This window comes from Uranotaenia lowii, chromosome 3 (assembly GCF_029784155.1).
Source record: "Uranotaenia lowii strain MFRU-FL chromosome 3, ASM2978415v1, whole genome shotgun sequence".
NCBI lineage: Eukaryota > Metazoa > Arthropoda > Insecta > Diptera > Culicidae > Uranotaenia > Uranotaenia lowii.
Window position 1 is genome coordinate 41,237,891 of NC_073693.1, and position 18,861 is coordinate 41,256,751.

The 18,861-nt window shown below is 36.4% G+C and overlaps 2 protein-coding genes across 5 annotated transcripts; one reads left to right on the forward strand and one right to left on the reverse strand.

The window, feature by feature from the left end:
• Nucleotides 1–311: 311 nt before the first annotated feature.
• Nucleotides 312–14,341, reverse strand: LOC129751573 (zinc finger protein 62-like). Of its 4 annotated transcripts, none has more exons than XM_055747162.1 (4): nucleotides 14,287–14,341; nucleotides 3,533–3,743; nucleotides 704–1,954; nucleotides 312–644 (listed from the first exon to the last, which is right to left on the reverse strand). In XM_055747162.1, exons 2-4 carry the CDS (start codon nucleotides 3,644–3,646, stop codon nucleotides 486–488), a joined length of 1,524 nt encoding a protein of 507 aa, XP_055603137.1. In that variant the 5' UTR covers nucleotides 3,647–3,743; nucleotides 14,287–14,341; the 3' UTR covers nucleotides 312–485. The 4 variants fall into 4 exon arrangements, with proteins under 4 accessions (XP_055603137.1, XP_055603134.1, XP_055603136.1 ...); XM_055747159.1 differs by having other exon boundaries at nucleotides 3,533–3,748; nucleotides 14,287–14,316; XM_055747161.1 differs by lacking the exon at nucleotides 14,287–14,341 and having other exon boundaries at nucleotides 3,533–3,767.
• On the forward strand, nucleotides 5,562–8,532 carry LOC129751574 (uncharacterized). The gene is made up of 3 exons (XM_055747164.1): nucleotides 5,562–5,973; nucleotides 6,723–6,910; nucleotides 6,990–8,532. The coding sequence occupies exons 1-3, from the start codon at nucleotides 5,921–5,923 to the stop codon at nucleotides 8,204–8,206; spliced, it is 1,458 nt and encodes a 485-aa protein (XP_055603139.1). The 5' UTR covers nucleotides 5,562–5,920; the 3' UTR covers nucleotides 8,207–8,532.
• Nucleotides 14,342–18,861: the final 4,520 nt, after the last annotated feature.

The window sequence follows — 18,861 nt, forward strand, 5'->3', positions numbered from 1 at the left end:
GCAAAAAAGTTATGTTGAAAAAACTGAAAATTGGTGTTATTTTTCTAAAAATTGTCATAACTTTGAAACGATTAATGTTACAGCTATAATTTCTTTAGCAAAGTTGCTAGAATTGGTACAAGCTAAAAACTTTTCTCAGACAATACAGCTCTAAAATGGATATTAAAAAAGTTAGTTTTTCTAACTCACTACTAGGTGGATTAATCAATTTTTTAAAAAACTTATTTTTTAGCCCTTGTAATGCTGGTCATTTGTCTCGAAGACACTATAGGTCTAAAACGAACAGTTTCGGCAGAAAACAGTTTTGATCGCCTTTTTCATGTTTTACCCCTGTGTGCGGTGGAAGGCCAACATTTTTGGTCTATTTTCACGATAGATAAATTCCCATCCGTGCTGCAGCTGTCAAAATTTATACCACCTTTTCCCAATACCATTGGACTTGCTCTTACTGATTCATTTGATTTCATGCATTGGATTTTAATGCTTTAGCTACACGCTTTCTCTGCTGCTAGGCGTTTCTGTTCGGCATGTTCCGCTGGGTGTTGTTTTTTGACATGGGACCAGAGGCTACTTTTGGTCTTTAAAGCTGTTTCACAGTATTCGCACTTCCAGAGACGCTCTCCAAAGTGGGTTGCTCGATGCTCCTGTTGATAGCGAATATGGAGATATTTAAAATGAAGGGAAAACGTAAAATTAGATTTACCTGGAGCTTAAAGTTATTCTTGAACAGTTTTTCGCAGAACTCGCATTTGAATTTGGCTTTGATATGCACCCTTGCTTTGTGTGACTGTAATGCAACAGAATTCGGATACTTTTGGTGACATTCATCACATTCGTGCGTTTCCGTTGTTTCGGCGTGAACAAGCTTCAAGTGTCTTTTTAGTGCTGGCTCAGCATGTAACATTTTTTTACAAATGTGGCATTGAATTTTTCGGTATGCTATTTGGGGTTCTATTCCCTTGTGTTTGTTAACATGTCTATCAAAACACGGTTTATTGAGAAACTGTTTTCCACAAAAGTCGCAAATCATCCGTGGCCTCTCAACGCAGTGCATGTGGAAAATGTGGGCTCTAAGCGAATTTTTGCTCGCAAGCTTCATATCGCACTGTGGGCATGGAATATTCTGATGCGTTTTAGGTTGATGCTTCTTCATATGGTTATCAAGCGAGTACATGTTTACAAAGGCTTTCGGACATTTGTCGCACAAAATCTTTTTTCCCTCTTTCGAGTGAACCATTCTTCGGTGTATTGATATTTTTCTAAAGCGTTTGTTGCAAATTTCACAAAGCTCCCCATCAGGGTTCATATGATTCTGCATATGCAACTTTAACGTGAACTCCAGATATAATTTCTCTCCACAACAGACTACATAACCGGGTTGGCAGTGGATCTTCTTGAAATGACACAACAATAATTTAAAACTTGGCGCTTCGTATCCGCATAGTTCGCATACCATTCGAAAAAAATCGTTCAATGCTTTTTCTGTTTCCTGGATTTGTTCTTTAGTTTTGGATTTCGACTTTTGCAGAGCAGATTTTTGATGGTTTGTAGGAGGTTCTTGGTTACTGTTGTCTAATACGACCACATCACTGCGGCAATCTTTATCATTTACCGTAATCTCGTGTGATTTTAAGAGTGGATTGGGTCGGTCACTTTCCAAATCTAATGGTTCAATTTTGATATCTACAAGATCGTGTTCATCGCTCTGTTTATCGTTATCTATAATGATCTCCTGCTTGGGTTCAAGTAATTGATCCGTGTCTTCAACTTTCAGATCCAATGGTTCATGTTTAATTTGCAATACCATATTCGTACAGTTGTTCACGTTAGTGGATATCGCAATACTAAGGTAGTCTTGATTTTGTCGAATGTTTTCAGCAAATTTATAAAACTCTTCAATGACAAAAATGCATGCTGAGCAAACACTGCTCGATAAGCCTTGCTTTGCTTCAATCTGAAATTATTTAGATAATCATAAAAATAGCTTTAATTTATCGGCCTTAGCGGTGAAAAGTGATGTCCTTTTTAGTAAGGACATCTAAAGATTATGAAATTTTGTATATACCTAGATGGAAAGAAGGTAGATGAAATGAAAGATTGTGAAAATGAGCGGGTAGAATTTATTTAGAAGCATTATCATCACATATCAAATTTTTGTTCCTTACGGGCCTACTACACGGGCCACGCATGAAATTTTAGTAAACCTTTGTGACCCGGAACTAAAAGGAATTACAAAACAATAGAAAATATTTCTTCCAACTGGAATAAAGGGAAAAGGGTTCAATGAAAAAATGCTTTTAAATCTAAATTTGAGTTACATTGTGGCAAAAGAAAATTACATTGAACCAAACGAAACTGCTTTTTGAATCAAAGCATTTATATTTTGAACCAAAGATTTTTCAAAAAAAAAATTCTTTGAAACAAAAGGAAATGCATTTTAAACAAAAGAAAAATTATTTATCCCAAATTCAAAGCAAATTTTCCTTTGTTTTTGCGGCACTTTCCTTTAGCAGTTTTTAGTAAATATTCAGGTTTCAAATATTGAAAAATGATAACAATATACGATGCTTATTTTTATTTAACATTTATTTTCAAGCAAATCACTAAAAGTAAAATAAAAACCTTCATCTACCATCATGGGCTGCGCCCTCAGATACATTAAACGTTAACCACGGTGACCTTGGTCAACGTTATCAGTCGAATTGTTGAGAGGAACTCCAAATTTAGCACCTCTTGATCGAGCGGTTTCTGTACGGAGCCTCGCCCTCGAAGTTAGCTGACGAATGATGACGGTACGATCTTCTGCGAACTAACGACAAGGGCTGGGGATGTGGCTCCCATTTTTGACAGACTTTTTACTTATTTTTCTGGATGATGTTACAAAACAAACCATCATCTTAAACGAAAATTAACAAGCTTTACAAAAACAATGGAACTGTCAAATTTTACATTGTTTTTGGTGTAAAATTATATCCCAACGTTCCTTTCTAGATCATGCCGTGTAAATTTATTGCAAAGAATTTAATTTTACACTTTTTATTTTAAACCGATGAAAAATAGATCAAAAAGAGTATGAAATTACATCTTTCTAGAATTACACTAAGGAAAAAATAGATGCCACAAGTTTAAGATTGCGTATACTTTTAGATTTTTTTTTGCTGTGCAATAAATCTCTGCATCTGCATTGAAAATTACAACTCTCGAATTCTCGAATACGGTATTCGTTTTCTCCACTTGCTCAGTTTTGCACTCCACCATACAAAAATGGACAAAAATCATCGTCAGTATATTGCTACCTCACTCACTGATACGCTCATCCACAACACTGACAGAATCTCAAGTGTTTCACCGTTCTCTAAAAGTAAAATGCTACAAATATGCCAAATATATGTGATTTTAAGTCGCAAAAATAAACCAAATTTGAAATATTTGAGAAAATCTGAAGACCCTTAGCGCAAATTGTCAAATAAGAATAAGAATTAATGACATTAAACTTTGATATTCATAGGAAGGTACACAACTCACAACTCACCGGGAAGTAAAAAACACTTTTCATTTGTTGCTGAAGATCCGGATCTTCCAGGGGACAGATGGGGCTACCTAGATCTTTCATGCACAGTCGACACCCATCGATTTTGACTTCCATCTTCAAGCAGAAATATGTTGATCAGTGGTTTGGGGAATTATCGTGAATTTATCTGAAGTTTAACTCGGGTTTTCGTCTAAATCACAAATGATGAAAGCTAAACTAAACAGAAATGTTACACAGTAAACGAAAATTACCGAGTTCGGTAAATTATTTTACAGAAACAGTTCTGTAATTCGGAAATTTTCGGTAATTGAATAAACTGACGTCTATTTTTACAGATCTTCATTAATTCATATCTAGAATTACCGAAGCTCGATAATTTATATGTAAACAAATCATTTTGCAATATATTTTCGGTAAAAAACGCCGAAAACTGTAAAGTAAAACTGAAAATATCGTCTCTTTCAAGACAAACGTCAAAATTTGATGGCAGTATTTCTCATTCCCCTTCTCGCTTTTGCAACCGTGTTCAATCGTGTGCTTGAGAAGCCGTCCGCCAAATAATTTAGCAAGCAAGGGTCGCCATGTTCGTCGGTTCGCGTGCGTGGAATTGTTTGTGAATTTGTTTATATTAGCGTCAAATTGATGGTGAGTATGAAATAGTTAATGGTGCCCCATCACCCTCACTAAAATTAGCAAAGTCGTCACACTTGCTGCAATAGGATTCGTCCAGCTGGAGCAAAAGTGCACAGCAGCTGGAATGTCCCAATCACCGAACATCCGCGCCTTTTTCCCTTTTTTTAATTGCATTTCCGTTTCTTCCAGAGCAGAACGACACTACTACCGGAATGGAAATTAATATAGTGGCGGCCGCAACATGGATTATCATACACATCATTAATAAAGGCAAATGTTTATTCAGAAATATAACCATATAAGTTTAGTTGTTTTATATTAACTCCCAATACCTTTTACCGGAATTTTTGTAATTATTATCGAAATACTGATAACGCTTACCGAAAACTATAATATTTTCGGTTATGTTAATCAATTTATTGGCCATATCGATGAAAGTTATGTTCTTTTATTAGGAACATTTAAGATTATGAAAATTACAAATGTGTTTAAAATTAGAAGAAATCAAAAGACCTTGAAAATGATCGAGTAAAATTTTATTCAGAAGCATTTTCATCATGACATGTGATCATTCGTTCTCACTGCAAGCTACACTTGCTGGGAAAACCACACTTTGTCAACTACTTTCTGGTGATGGGGTTAACTCTTTCTGACAGCCTTACTTCAAAATAGTTGATCGGTGTTAAACAAATTCATGACGTGTGATGAAAAATGCCTCTAAATAAAATTATATTCGCTCATTTTCAAGGTCTTTTGATCTCTTCTTATTTTAAACACATCTGTAATTTTCATAATCTTGAATGTTCTTAATAAAAGAACATAACGTCCACCGATAAACCAATAAATTGATTAACATACCGAAAATTTTACAATTTTCGGTAAATTTTACCGGCATTTCGGTAATAATTGCAGAAATTTCGGTAAAAACTTCCGGGCTTTCGGTAAAATTTACCGATTGTTCGGTGAATATTACCGAACTTTAATAGCTTTTCGGTAAAAAAAACACGGTATTTCGGTAATATTTAGAAGTATTTCAATAATAATTACAGGTATTCAGTAATAATTTAAGGTATTTCGGTAATAACTACAGGTGTTTCGGTAAACTCTACTGGTTGTTCGGTATATATTACTGAGATTTTATTGCTTTTCGGTTGAACATTACCGGCTTTTCGGTGTTAATTACAGGCATTTCGGTTCAACAATACCGGTTGATCGGTAATATAACGAGCTGTCACGTTGACAACTGTCAATATTTTGACAGATAAAGTTAGACATGATCAGCCGAGTTTCGGTATTTTTCACCGAAAAAGGTCCGTAATATTTGACAGCTGTCACTTCTGGGCTATGAAAAAATTACCGAACAGTTTAACGAACTCCACATGTTAGTGTAGGGTACGGATGAAAGAATAAAGCGCAATTAATTCCTTGAGCATTGATTTTTATAAATATATAAGATAAAAAAAAAATCAATTTAAGTAGTTTTAATTTTATTTCGAATTATCATAGCGAACCGTGTAACAAACTGAGAAAGCGTGTAGAAAGTGAGTAGATTTTAAATACTATTTAGGATTTTCGAATGGAGAGTGTTAGGAACGGGAACGCGGTTTGGAAAGAGCGAGAAAGCAAATGAAGAGAAAAAAAAAGTTCAACGGTCAGAAAAAACCGATCGTCAGTCTTGTAACGGATTTTCAGCACGATAGTCGTAAAGTGTCGAGTTTTAAAAAAAAATAAAATCTTAAACGCGAGTTACCGGTGATGGATACTTCGGACGAATCCGACAATGGCGCGGTCGTGACTCCACGGATTCGGTAAGTATGTTGTGATAAAAGAACGTCAAAAGAAATATAAATAAAAACGAATTAGTATAGTGAAGTTTTTTTTTTGCATGAATGCAAAGAAGGTCGCCATTTTGGTTTTCAAAAATTTGCTTATTATTCGCAAGAACTTTGATGAGAAGGCAAAGTTTCTTATGACAAAGGACTTCGATGGGAAGGCGGAGTTCCTTAAGAAAAAAAAAATAGAAAAGAAGAAAAGGGCTCCGATGAGAAGGCGGAGTTCCATGAAAAACGAAAAAAAAAAAATTATTTTATGTATACTTTTTATATCAAATATCATGAAAAAAGGGTCTTTGATGAGAAGGCAAAGATCTAATTTAAACTTAAAAAAAAAAATATGAAAAAAGCTTCGATGGGAAGGCGAAGTTTATTACTTACTGTTAAAAAAAAAAAAAAAAAAAAGAATCAATAACGAAAAAAAAAATATGTATACTATTTATATCAAATATCATGAAAAAAGGGTCTTTGATGAGAAGGCAAAGATCTAATTTAAACTTAAAAAAAAAAAAAAAAATGAATTGAAAAGCTTCGATGGGAAGGCGAAGTTTATTACTTACTGTAAAAAAAAAAAAAAAAAAAAATTAAATTATAAATTTAAACTTCGATGGGAAGGCGAAGTTGAAAATAAAGAAAGGTTTAAAGTCGAAGTGAGAATATAAAGAAATTGAAAGTATTGAAAAAAAAAAATGAAATTAAATTAATTTTTTTCCATTGAATTCTAGAAAAAAGTCAACTACCTCTATCGAGCGTCAACTACGAAAAAAACTTAAGAAAAGCGAAGATGAGATTCGCGCACTCAAGTGCCAATTGGAAACAAAAAATTTATTGCTATCCTCGTCGGATCAACCAGAAGGCTCGACTGATGAACCGAATTCTTGTAATTCTAATTCAGTTAGAGAAAATGTGCAAGGTAAATTAAACCTATTTAATGAAGTAAAAAAAAAAAAATGTAACCTTTTGTTTAAATAAATTGAATTTGCTTAAAACAGATAATTTCCGAGCCGTTCGCTCAAGCACCATGAGAGAAAGCCGTAATGGTAATGAGTCTTTGATGGTTTCGACAGTAGGCAACATATCACTTGGCACTATGACGATCCCAGAATGCAAACCCCCGAATGAGGACACTGAAATAAATAAGCAATCCTATGAAGACTGGAAGGGAATGTTGGAAGCTTCCCTTAGTTTGATGGGCGAGCCTGACGAGCGTACTAAAATGTGCATTTTCAGAATAAGGGCGGGTCCAAAATTGTTGGAAATATTCAATACAACGGTTTCATGTCAAGGAATGGCGGATGAAAACTCTCATCCTTTTACGAATGCTATAGCTAGATTGGACAATTATTTTGGATCTAAGACCTATATGCTTATTCAAAGAAGTAAATTGCTTAACATGGTACAAAAGGAGCAAGAAGATAATTTACAGTATGTACGACGAGTAATTGCTGCTGTGAAATTGTGTGGGTATAACGACTCAGAAGAATTGGAAGCGATAGTTCGAACAATAACTAAGGGTACAGTAGACAGCCGCGTGCGTGTCCTTGTTCAGCGTAGTTGGATCAATCAAAGGTCGTTGAATGAGTTGATAGAATCAATCAGGCAAAACCATATCGAAAAGTTGAATGAAGAAGAATTTCGGAAAACCTTAGGACAGAATCAAAATGCGTCAATAGCTGCTGTGTCTAGTGGCAGGACACGACCGAAATTTTATCAGAATGAACAGTCTCAATACCGCTTTTCTTCTAGACCATACATTCATAATACATTCCCACCAAATCGCTTCGCAGCAAATCAGCAGTACATGCAATCATGGAACCGCCAACCTTGGAATCCTCGTTTTCAAAACCCTTGGCACCAGCAATATCGATATCCGCAATCTTGGAACCAGCAGTCTCAAAATCCTAGAAATCAAAGGACTTGGAAGCCACAAATTCGTAGTCAGATTGATAACGGCTCAACTAGTTATGGTAACTTTCGGGGTCCCGTTAAGTGTTGGAGGTGTGATAGCCATTATCATGGACCGGATCTGTGCAAATTATTACTAAATGGAGTTGTGTGTAAGGGATGTTCCGAAAAGGGACACATTTTGCGTACGTGTCCATCTCAAAAGGGTGTCAATCCGCCCAGTCGTCAGATCGCAGCTGTACAAGAATTGGATGATGAGACTGAAGATGCTGATAACAAGGTACTTACGAGTAATACGGAATAATAACCATGTAGAGCAATTTTCAGGTGAAGAATAGTTTCAGTTGTTGAAGTTACATTTTTTATTTTATCTTTGTCCGCTTCTTCGTTATATTAATAGAAAAAAAAGGATTTGAAAAATAAAACTCATGAATTTCACCAATAATAAGAATCACTTTTCACAAAGCACTATAATGGTCAGGTTGTAGTATTTGCAAAACAAAAAAAAACAATATAGAATAACTTCTTACGAAAAAAAAAGCCCTTTCAAAACGTTACACTTAACTTCTTTCCGATTTCGGTCGATGACGATTGATGATGAAGATATTCATCGACAAATGATTTCATCGATATACAGCAAATATCCAAAAGCAGGCTTTGGAAAACCAATATTCAAAGCAAAACTTTTCTTAAAGTCGCATGGAAAAAAAAATAAAAATAATCACATGTATCATTGAAGTTAAAAAAAAAATACAAAAAAAAATCAAACTACAAAAAAATAAATAAATAAATAAAATAAATATCTACATTCGTCTTTTCCAAAAATGTTACCACTTTAAACTAACAACTAAAAAACATCATCGATATAATGTTTGAATGCTTGCTTCAGTAGGCTATGAATGAAACCCAACGGTAGAATAACTTCTTGCCAAGTCTTATTAAGATATTGCGAAATAAATAATTAAAACAAAAAAAAAAAAAAGGAAAAAAAAATACATTATGAATTATACAATCCAATCATATTCGGACGTACAAAAAAAAATTACATACATAAATATTCAAGAAAAAAAAAATTAGCCCTTTTGAAATATGTTCGCGATACTCTCCGTGCATTGATGATGACATACTGGAATTTTGACGATGACGGAAAATATATCGATGATTCGATCGATGGATGATTGTTTATGTTTACCAAATGTTTAAAATTATGATGATTATAATGTTTATTTCTTCCAGTATTCTTTATGGTTTTGTGTTTATCCGTAACAAAATACTTATTGGTGGTCGATATTAGTTTGGTTCATTAGTAGAAAGCTAACAAATGAAATTTTTAGAGGAAGAAACAAAATCAGTGAGTGAAAACGTAATTATAACAAATTCCGAATGGTATTGTTTCAGTTCTGGTAAGTTAATTGTTTTATTATCGAAATTTTAAACTTTCCGATTAATTTAAATAAGAAAAATAGGATAGTTTATGATTATCGAGGTACCATTTTTCTTGACGTGATAATCAATTTTGACTCAACTCAGCAGCTGAAACAGGTTACAATTTTTGTGTAGAAGATTCACTTAACTTTAGATGGTCAGTTATCATCGTTTTCATTATTTAATGGGTCTTTCGAAGTGTTACTGTCGGAACTAACTCAATATTATTTTAATCTTATTCTGCTCTGTTCTCATTTCCTTCAATTAAGGTGTTCATTTATTATTTATGAAAAATTACTAATGCATTACTAGAATTATCTACCGTTATGAGTGACGACCTTCACTGAAAAAAGCATACGGAAATTGAACTAATTAAGGAAAGTTCTTCAATTAACGATCATCCGATGAATGTAAGTTGAGAGTTGATGACGAATACAGTAAACTGCCTATTTGGTACACTGACTACATTGTTGGTTGCCTTCAATGTTTCCATCCCATTTCGACTCGTAGTTTAGCCAATTGCCCAGCAGAAGTCTCCATCCATTTGGAGTATTAATTTTAAGTTTATTATTCGAAATTACGGTAGCCTCAAAGTTATATATATATAACTGTTGTACAAGGTCAAGGATAGTTACATTGCTTGTGAATTGATATTGGGACTCATTTTATATTGATAGATAACGTATTCCATTGTAGTTAGTTCCGGACTCGGTATTTTTGTCAATTGATTTTATAATTTCTCAAAATTTGATGATAAGGGTTTCAATTAGGGAGAAAAGGGTGCTACACACTCAATTGTTTATATTTTGCTATACCTTAAAGAAAATATAAAAGTTTTCCTTCTTTTTAAATCGTTTTTCTATTTCATGCTCTTCAGAACTTTTAGGAAATTGTTATTTTATTCCTTATGGAAAAAAAAATTGCAACAAAAAAAAATATAATTATAATAATAATGAAAATAATAAGAATTACGTTTTTAGAAAGCTACCAGCACAGAACTGTTTAAAGAATCATATTCCCTTTTTGAGTAGGAATTTTTATACAGTGTGACATTCAACAACTGAAATCTATTTGAAAATAAGTATGGTTTATAATATATTCATTATAAATTATGCTCTACCAAAAGTAAGAACGTTAAATCATGTCAAAAATAAAACAAATATTTTATTGTAGGTTCCTATGCAGCCTGTTGTATTTAGGAACAAGGATGAGAACAAATCATTTGGTGACTTGAATCCATCAGTTTCATCAGTCGAATTTAGAGCTTTCGAGCAAAAAGAAAGCGAAGCTTTCGTAACAGGATCCGTTGCTGGAATTTCAATTGCATTTTTCATCGACTCCGGCGCACAGGTGAACACAATTACCAAGGTACACTTCGATAACATTTTACATAACGAAGTATCTCGTAGTCAGCTCATCGATTTGCAATTAAGCTCAGACAAACCATTACGAGCGTATGCTAGTAAGAGTAACATAATAGTTATCGCTACTTTTTCGGCGGAACTTTTCGTTTCTGAAAACAGACCAGTGTTTACGGAATTCTTCTACGTAGTCGAAGAAACAAGATCGCTGTTGGGCTTCAGTACCGCTTCGAGGTACAGTTTACTGGCTGTAGGATTGAATGTTCCAATCTTAAAAATTGATTGTCCAGAGTGGAGGTGTGAGCTTGGTTGTATTAACGCATTGTCAGACAAAAGGGAGTTTCCCAAGTTTAACGTCCCTCCAGTGGCTATCAAGTATGACACTAGTATGCCTCCATCGCGTAACGTTTACACATTCATTCCTCCAATATACAAGGAATTGGTGAATCAAAGGCTGAATGAATTGTTGGAGTCTAACATTATAGAAAGAGTTACTGAGGGAATGGACCGGTCATTTTGTTCCTCGCTTCTCGTGGTGCCAAAAGGAAAAAATGATATTCGTTTGGTCATCGATCTGAGGGGTCCAAACAAATGCATTTTCCGCACGCCCTTTAAGATGCCTACATTAGATAGTATCCTAATGGAATTGCATGGTTCATCTTGGTTCTCAACCGTTGACCTTAAGAGTGCCTTTTTTCACGTCGAACTACAGGAAAGCTCAAGGCACCTAACTAATTTCTTTGCCGGTGATGCGTTGTACCGATACTGTAGGCTTCCCTTCGGATTGTGCAACGCTCCCGATACGTTCCAAGAGATTATGCAAACTATTGTGTTGGCAGGTTGCAAAGGAACAGTTAATTACATTGACGACATTTTGGTTTATGGCCGCACAAAGCAGGAGCATGATGAAAATTTGAAAATGTTAATGAACAGCCTCAACAACCACAATGTGGTGATTAATCACGAAAAATGTGAGTTGGCTCGGCAAACGGTAACTTTTCTTGGTTTCAAATTATCGGACAAAGGATGGAGCATAGAAGATGTGAAAATTAAATCGATTCAGAACTTCCGGAAACCACGGACTCAACAAGAAGTGAAGAGTTTCTTGGGGCTCATCAATTTCGTCGACAAGTTCATTCCGCACAGAGCCAGTAAAACTAGATTACTTCGAGAACTGGCGAATGCTGAATGTTATTACTGGAATAGCGAACTTGATGAAGAATTCGAACATCTTAAAAATATGGCGTGGAAAGGAATTAGCACTCTAGGGTACTACAACAAGGAAGACGTTACGGAATTATACACTGATGCTTCACCTTATGGTCTCGGGGGTGTTTTAGTACAGCTTGATTCCAACTTGGTCCCCCGTATCATAGCCTGTGCTTCAAAATCACTTACTACCGCAGAAAAAAAGTATCCTCACACGCAAAAGGAGGCGTTAGCCATCGTTTGGGCCGTTGAGCGATTTTCGACTTATCTACTCGGTCGACCTTTTACTGTAAGATCAGATGCCGAAGCCAATACATTTATTTTTAATAGCCAACATCGTATCGGAAAAAGAGCGGTTACACGCGCTGAAAGTTGGGCTCTACGGCTGCAGCCGTATGACTTTAAAGTTGAGCAGATTCCTGGAAACATGAATGTTGCGGATTCTTTGTCTAGGTTGATCGGTGACCAGGCGGCAAATATTGTGGAAATCAAACCATTCGATGAGTCCTTCGATAAACATTTGTTGCACCTTTTGGATGTCGGAAAGATGGAAATTTCATGGAACGAAATAGCAAGTGAATCTGAGTCAGACGTAGAGCTAAAAGCTGTTAAAAATGCTCTTGTTAGTGGAAACTGGCCAGAAAATATTCGTAGATTCGAGTCTGAAAAAAAGCATCTGAGTTTTTTCGGTGACATGATTTTTAAAGATGATCGTATCATTTTACCAGCTTCATTAAGAGATAACGCCTTGAGGGCAGCGCATCAAGGGCATACTGGAATATCGTCAATGAAAAAGATACTTAGAGAGTATTTTTGGTGGCCTTGCATGAGCGTTGAAGCAGAGAGATTTGTGAAAAACTGCGAAACGTGTCTTCTTATTTCTCGAAAGAACCCTCCTATTCCTTTGACAAGCAGAGAATTGCCTCATGGCCCCTGGGAGGTGTTGCAAATCGATTTTTTTTCGGCCAATGGATTCGGTAGAGGAGAATTTCTTGTCGTAGTTGATGTTTATTCTAGGTTTTTACATGTAGTAGAAATGGGTTGTACAGATGCAGACAGTACCAACGAAGTTTTGATGAAAATTTTTGCTCTCTGGGGTCTGCCTTTAACCATACAAAGCGACAACGGTCCGCCATTCCGAAGTACCAAGTTTATATCAGTTTGGGAATCAAAAGGTGTTAAGGTGCAGAAATCGATTCCACTTAGCCCTCAATCAAACGGCGCAGTAGAGCGTCAAAATAGCGGCATAAAGAATGCACTAGCTGCTGCAAAGCTTGAAGGTGTGGACTGGAAAACAGCATTAGAAAGGTACATCCACGTACACAATAAAGTACGGCCGCTGACTCGGTTGGGAGTAACGCCATTTGAGTTACTTGTCGGATGGCGATTTAGAGGAACGTTTCCATGTCTCTGGAATAATAAATCGTCCATAGATCGAGAAGAAATACGAGAAAAAGATGCTTATACTAAGTTGCAGAGTACGAAATATGCTGATATACGTCGTGGAGCCAAGACTTCCGATATTACAGTTGGTGATGTAGTAGTTCTGGCTCAACAAAAAAAGACTAAGACCGATGCGACATTTGGACAAGAGAAATTCACGGTAATAGCAAGAGACAACGCAGAAGTTGTGTTGAGATCTGATCGTGGGGTCCAATTTTCAAGAAACGTTGGAGAGGTTAAGCGAGCTGTTGCAAACGATTCACATGATATTCATCCAAGACAAAAAGATCAGACAAACAGTGGTGCCGAAACGTCAGATGACTTGGACGACGCAGAGTCTCTGGAAGAGGTCCAGATACAGAGGCCTAAGCGTGAAACGAAAAAACCGGAAAAATATAAGGACATGGTTCTGTACAGCATTTTTTCTTAGGGAGTAGGGGTAAAGAATATTGTAGGGTACGGATGAAAGAATAAAGCGCAATTAATTCCTTGAGCATTGATTTTTATAAATATATAAGATAAAAAAAAAATCAATTTAAGTAGTTTTAATTTTATTTCGAATTATCATAGCGAACCGTGTAACAAACTGAGAAAGCGTGTAGAAAGTGAGTAGATTTTAAATACTATTTAGGATTTTCGAATGGAGAGTGTTAGGAACGGGAACGCGGTTTGGAAAGAGCGAGAAAGCAAATGAAGAGAAAAAAAAAGTTCAACGGTCAGAAAAAACCGATCGTCAGTCTTGTAACGGATTTTCAGCACGATAGTCGTAAAGTGTCGAGTTTTAAAAAAAAATAAAATCTTAAACGCGAGTTACCGGTGATGGATACTTCGGACGAATCCGACAGTTAGGAATTCGGTAAAAAAATTACCGAACTCGGTAATTTTCGTTTACTGTGTAATTTTAGTAAGTTATTCAGATGGTTGAATCAAGAAACACGAACGTTACCTTACGCATTCTCGCAGGAAATCACGATGTAAACAAAGTAGACGAAAATTTTATACACACTCATCTGGCGCAACCCCTTATAGTGTAGTTTTGACCCGTTATCGGAAAAGACTGGGTTAACTCCTTTTTCATGTAAAGTCCTTGTACCCCTTATAGTGTACACAGCATGTACGTCAAAGCAGAGGTGAAAATTAGTAATGTAAGCATGTAAAATCTACACATTATTTTGGAAACCCGCTCTGCGATGTCAGCCCTTTAATGTTAGCCCTTAAAATGTCAGAAGGATGGAAAGAAAATAATAAAAATAAATCAGTTAGTTTTGAATTTCTGTATTCGGCAAGGTATAATTTTCATGCTCCTGTTATAGAATAGGAAAATATTCAATCAACTCAATCAATTGAACTGATCTTTCAGCATTAACCGATTCATTGAATCGTCGAATGAGATCGGTTACGGCAGAAAGAGTTCTATATTCTGAATGACAAGTTATAAAACTACCCTTTATTTAGTAAGCCAGCTTTTCTAAATAATGTGTAAAATTGACTCGAGGAAACGACACTTTTTTTGACAGATCTCGGCTGTTCGCAATAATGGGTCAATTTTACAAGTTTAAGGTGTTGCGCCAAATGAGTGTGTAGAAAACCGAAAAGTAAACATACACGAAAAATAAAAAAAAGGTAAAATTTACCGAGAAGCAGGGGTGATTTTTTTTCTGCCCAGCTTTCTCAGCTTTTAACTCCGCTTTAACTCAGCTTTTTACCCCAATTAACTGTATTGAAGAAGCAGTACCCAATAGAGGAGGCACTACATTTTTCGACACAGTTAATTATAGATGGTTCGACCGCCATGTGAGTGCACATGTGCCGAACGGACAAAAAATTTAGCATGTGGTTGCTCTGTAAAGTCTTCTATTGCGCGATATCGTTCCATCGCTGGCTAGGTAGATTTCTTATTTTCGTTTTGTGCGCAAGTTCCAACTGGATTGAGTTGTCGCATACGGTCAACGGTCAGAAATAACTATTTTCGATTATTTGAACGATGTTTTGTAATTGATTATTTTTTTTATAGCCGAATTATTATTTATTTTTATTATTTTAAGAGGAGAAATCACCGTGAATTTGTTTAATGAAATTAATTTGCGGCTTTATCGGTGAGGGTTAAAGAGTTGAAACGAAAGACGGATAGAAGATCAGAAGAAAATTCTAAGGTGGTGAAAAGTGCGAAGAGGGAGAACCCACTCTACAGTGCAGTGGAAATACGAAGGAATTTTGAAAAATATCGCTGGAAGAGGACGAAAACGCATCTTGACTCCCATACAGATGAACAAACTTTGAAAAGGAAACCTAAAACAAGTGTTCCGTAATTGGCCACTGAAGTCGCTGCGACCATCGGAAGACGAGTCGTGAGAGGTCGTGTAGCCCGTAAGAAGCCCTTTATCTCAAAGGTAAATATGAAAAACACGACTGGAGTTCGCTAAGGCTTTTATGTTAATAAGTCTAAAGAGTTCGGGAACCTGCGACACGTATCAGCGTGAAATCGCCTTCAACGAATTATACTTTTTGGTTCGAAGAAACTCCATTGTCAACTGGCAGCGCAGATGGGACGAGGATCAGTTGGGTCGGTGGCTCCACTCGATTATCCCAAAGGTATGCCTTAAAACCTGGTTTAATAGGTTGGACCTGAGTCGGGATTTTATTCGTATATTTTCCCGTCTCATGTCCAATCATTATTCCTTAGACGCGGTATTCTATCGTTTTGATCTTGCTGACAGCAACTTATGTGGTTGTGGCCAAGGTTTCCACGACATCGACCATATTGTTTGGTCGTCTGAGGACTACCTTGTCGCCAGAACGAATTTAATAGACTCCCTTCGGGCCCGAAGTAAACCACCCAACGTTCCAGTGAGCTGTGCTGGCTGTGTTAGATTTGGACTACATGTTCGAAATTTACCTTTTCCTCAAAGCTATTGATCTTCATCTACAATTCTTCTTAATTTCATTTTTCCCTTTCTATCCTCCTTTTTCTTTAAACAAAAAACCAAAAGTGTTGAGTTGGAGAGATCCACACACTCATCTGGCGCAACCCCTTATAGTGTAGTTTTGACCCGTTATCGGAAAAGACTGGGTTAACTCCTTTTTCATGTAAAGCCCTTGTACCCTTTATAGTGTACACAGCATGTACGTCAAACAGAGGTGAAAATTAGTAATGTAAACATGTAAAATCTACACATTATTTTGGAAGCCCGCTTTGCATGGCGATGTCAGCCCTTTGATGTTAGCCCTTTAAGGTGTCAGAAGGATGGAAAGAAAATAATAAAAATAAAACTGATTTTAAATTTCTTTATTCATGCTGGTCATTAATTTATTTTCATGCTGGTGTTATAAAATATAGCTTTTAGCGATTCCATTTCAACAACTCACTTTTTAACTCAAACACAACTTTTAAACTTATTCCTTGATCCACAATGCAAACCGTATATACCATCACTATCGGATAGAATGATAAGTTAGAAGACTACCCTTTATTTAGTAAGCCAGGTTTTCTAAATAATGTGTAAAATTGACTCGATGAAACGACACTTTTTTTTGACAGATCTCGGCTGTTCGCAATAATGGGTCAATTTTACAAGTTTAAGGTGTTGCGCCAAATGAGTGTGCAAGCAAGCCTTGATGGAGTGCGGTCGTGTTTTTCCGCTCGTGTCAATTTTCATAACGCGTTTAAGGAAAATTTATCCGAAAAATAATTCCTAAATGGTGAATTTAGGATTGCGGTGAAGTATTTTCGAGTTTTCTATTCCATAAAATTGGAATTAACTGTTATTGGATTTCGATAACGGCGGTTTTTGAACCATGTCAACTATGTACAAAACTGCTATCCGAAAACCGGATCCTCCGATTGGGGACTGATTTTTTACCAATCTTACGTGATGTGTTTTGAAAATTTATGGATCTAGAAATAGTTTTCTTCTGTTTTGATGAAAAAGTGGTCAACGCGTTGTTCGTAAATTTGAGCAGTATTTTATTAACTCAGTGGTGAAAATTCAGAATAATGGTCATCAAAGTGGAAAAAGGATCTGTAAAAATGTTTTTAGAGCAAGTTCACTCGTGTTGGGGGATTATTTTTTTGACAGGAAAATTTGCTGCAATTTGTGATATATGTGAAATATTCGAAATTGGAAGCTTTTTGGTGGCTAAAGTCCGAAAAATGGAACCGACCGGACTCTGGAATAGAGGCCCACCCTAAAGAAGACCTACTAGTTAGCCTCGGTTCCTGCGAAGAAGCAAAGCAAGCTGTTTCCCCTGATCCAGTCAAGCCGAGTTTCCAGAAATTTTTGCCGCAGTAAAGCTATTCTTGCGTCCTGAATCATCCGTAATTATAGTTTCCTTTTGATTTGGTGAGCCCGTTCTGTATTATTTTTAATCTGTTTATTTATTTATTTATTTTTTTTTTTTTGTAAATTCTTTATTTGAAACGGCTCATACCTTTAGGCTTTAAGGAGCCAAACTCATTTTGTTTGATAACAATTGTGTGCTTATATCTAGTTCACTTTTTTAAGAAAAGATAGAAGATAGATAGGGAAATGTGAAAATAAAAAGAATTATAGACGAAGATCAATAGCTTTTAGGAAAAGATATATTTCGAACATGTAGTCCAAATCTATCACAGCCAGCACATCTCTCACTGGAACATAGGGTGGTTTTCCTCGGGCCCTTCGGGAGTCTATTAAATTCGTTCTAGCGACAAGATGGACCTCGCACGACCAAACAATATGCTCGATGTCATGGTAACCTTGGCCGCAACCACATAGATTGCTGCCAGCAATATCAAAACGATAGAGTACCGCGTCTAAGGAACAATGATTGGACATGAGACGGGAAAATATACGAATAAAATCCCGACTCAAGTTCAATCTATTGAACCATGGTTTAAGGCTTACCTTTGGGATAATCGAGTGGAACCACCGACCCTTGTCATCCTCGTCCCATTTGCGCTGCCAGTTGACAAGAGAGTTTCTTCGCACCAAATAGTAAAATTCGCTGAAGACGATTTCACGTTGATACGTGTCGCCTTCCATCGCTCCCACCTTTGCCAGAGAGTCTGCCTTCTCATTGCCCACTATCGAGCAATGAGAGGGAACCCAAACAAAGGTGATGGTAAAGCGACGTTTTGATAAAGCACTCAAATTATTTCGTATCTTCTCGAGGAAGTACGGCGAGTGCTTTCCCGGTTTTATAGAATGGATTGCTTCAACAGAGCTCAGACTATCCGTTACAATATAGAAGTGTCCATCTGGCCGTGATGCGATACTGTCCAAAGCCCAGTGAATAGCTGCTAACTCCGCTACATATACAGAGCATGGTGACTGAAGACTGTGAGAGGCGCTATATATTTCGTTGAACACTCCAAATCCTGTTGATTCCTCTATAAGTGATCCATCGGTAAAGTACATTTTATCAGCATCGACGTGTCTATATTTAGCTTCGAAAATTCTTGGAATCAGAAGAGGGCGATGCGAGACCGGGATTCCACGAATTTCCTGCTGCATAGACAAATCAAACTGGACAGAAGAATTGT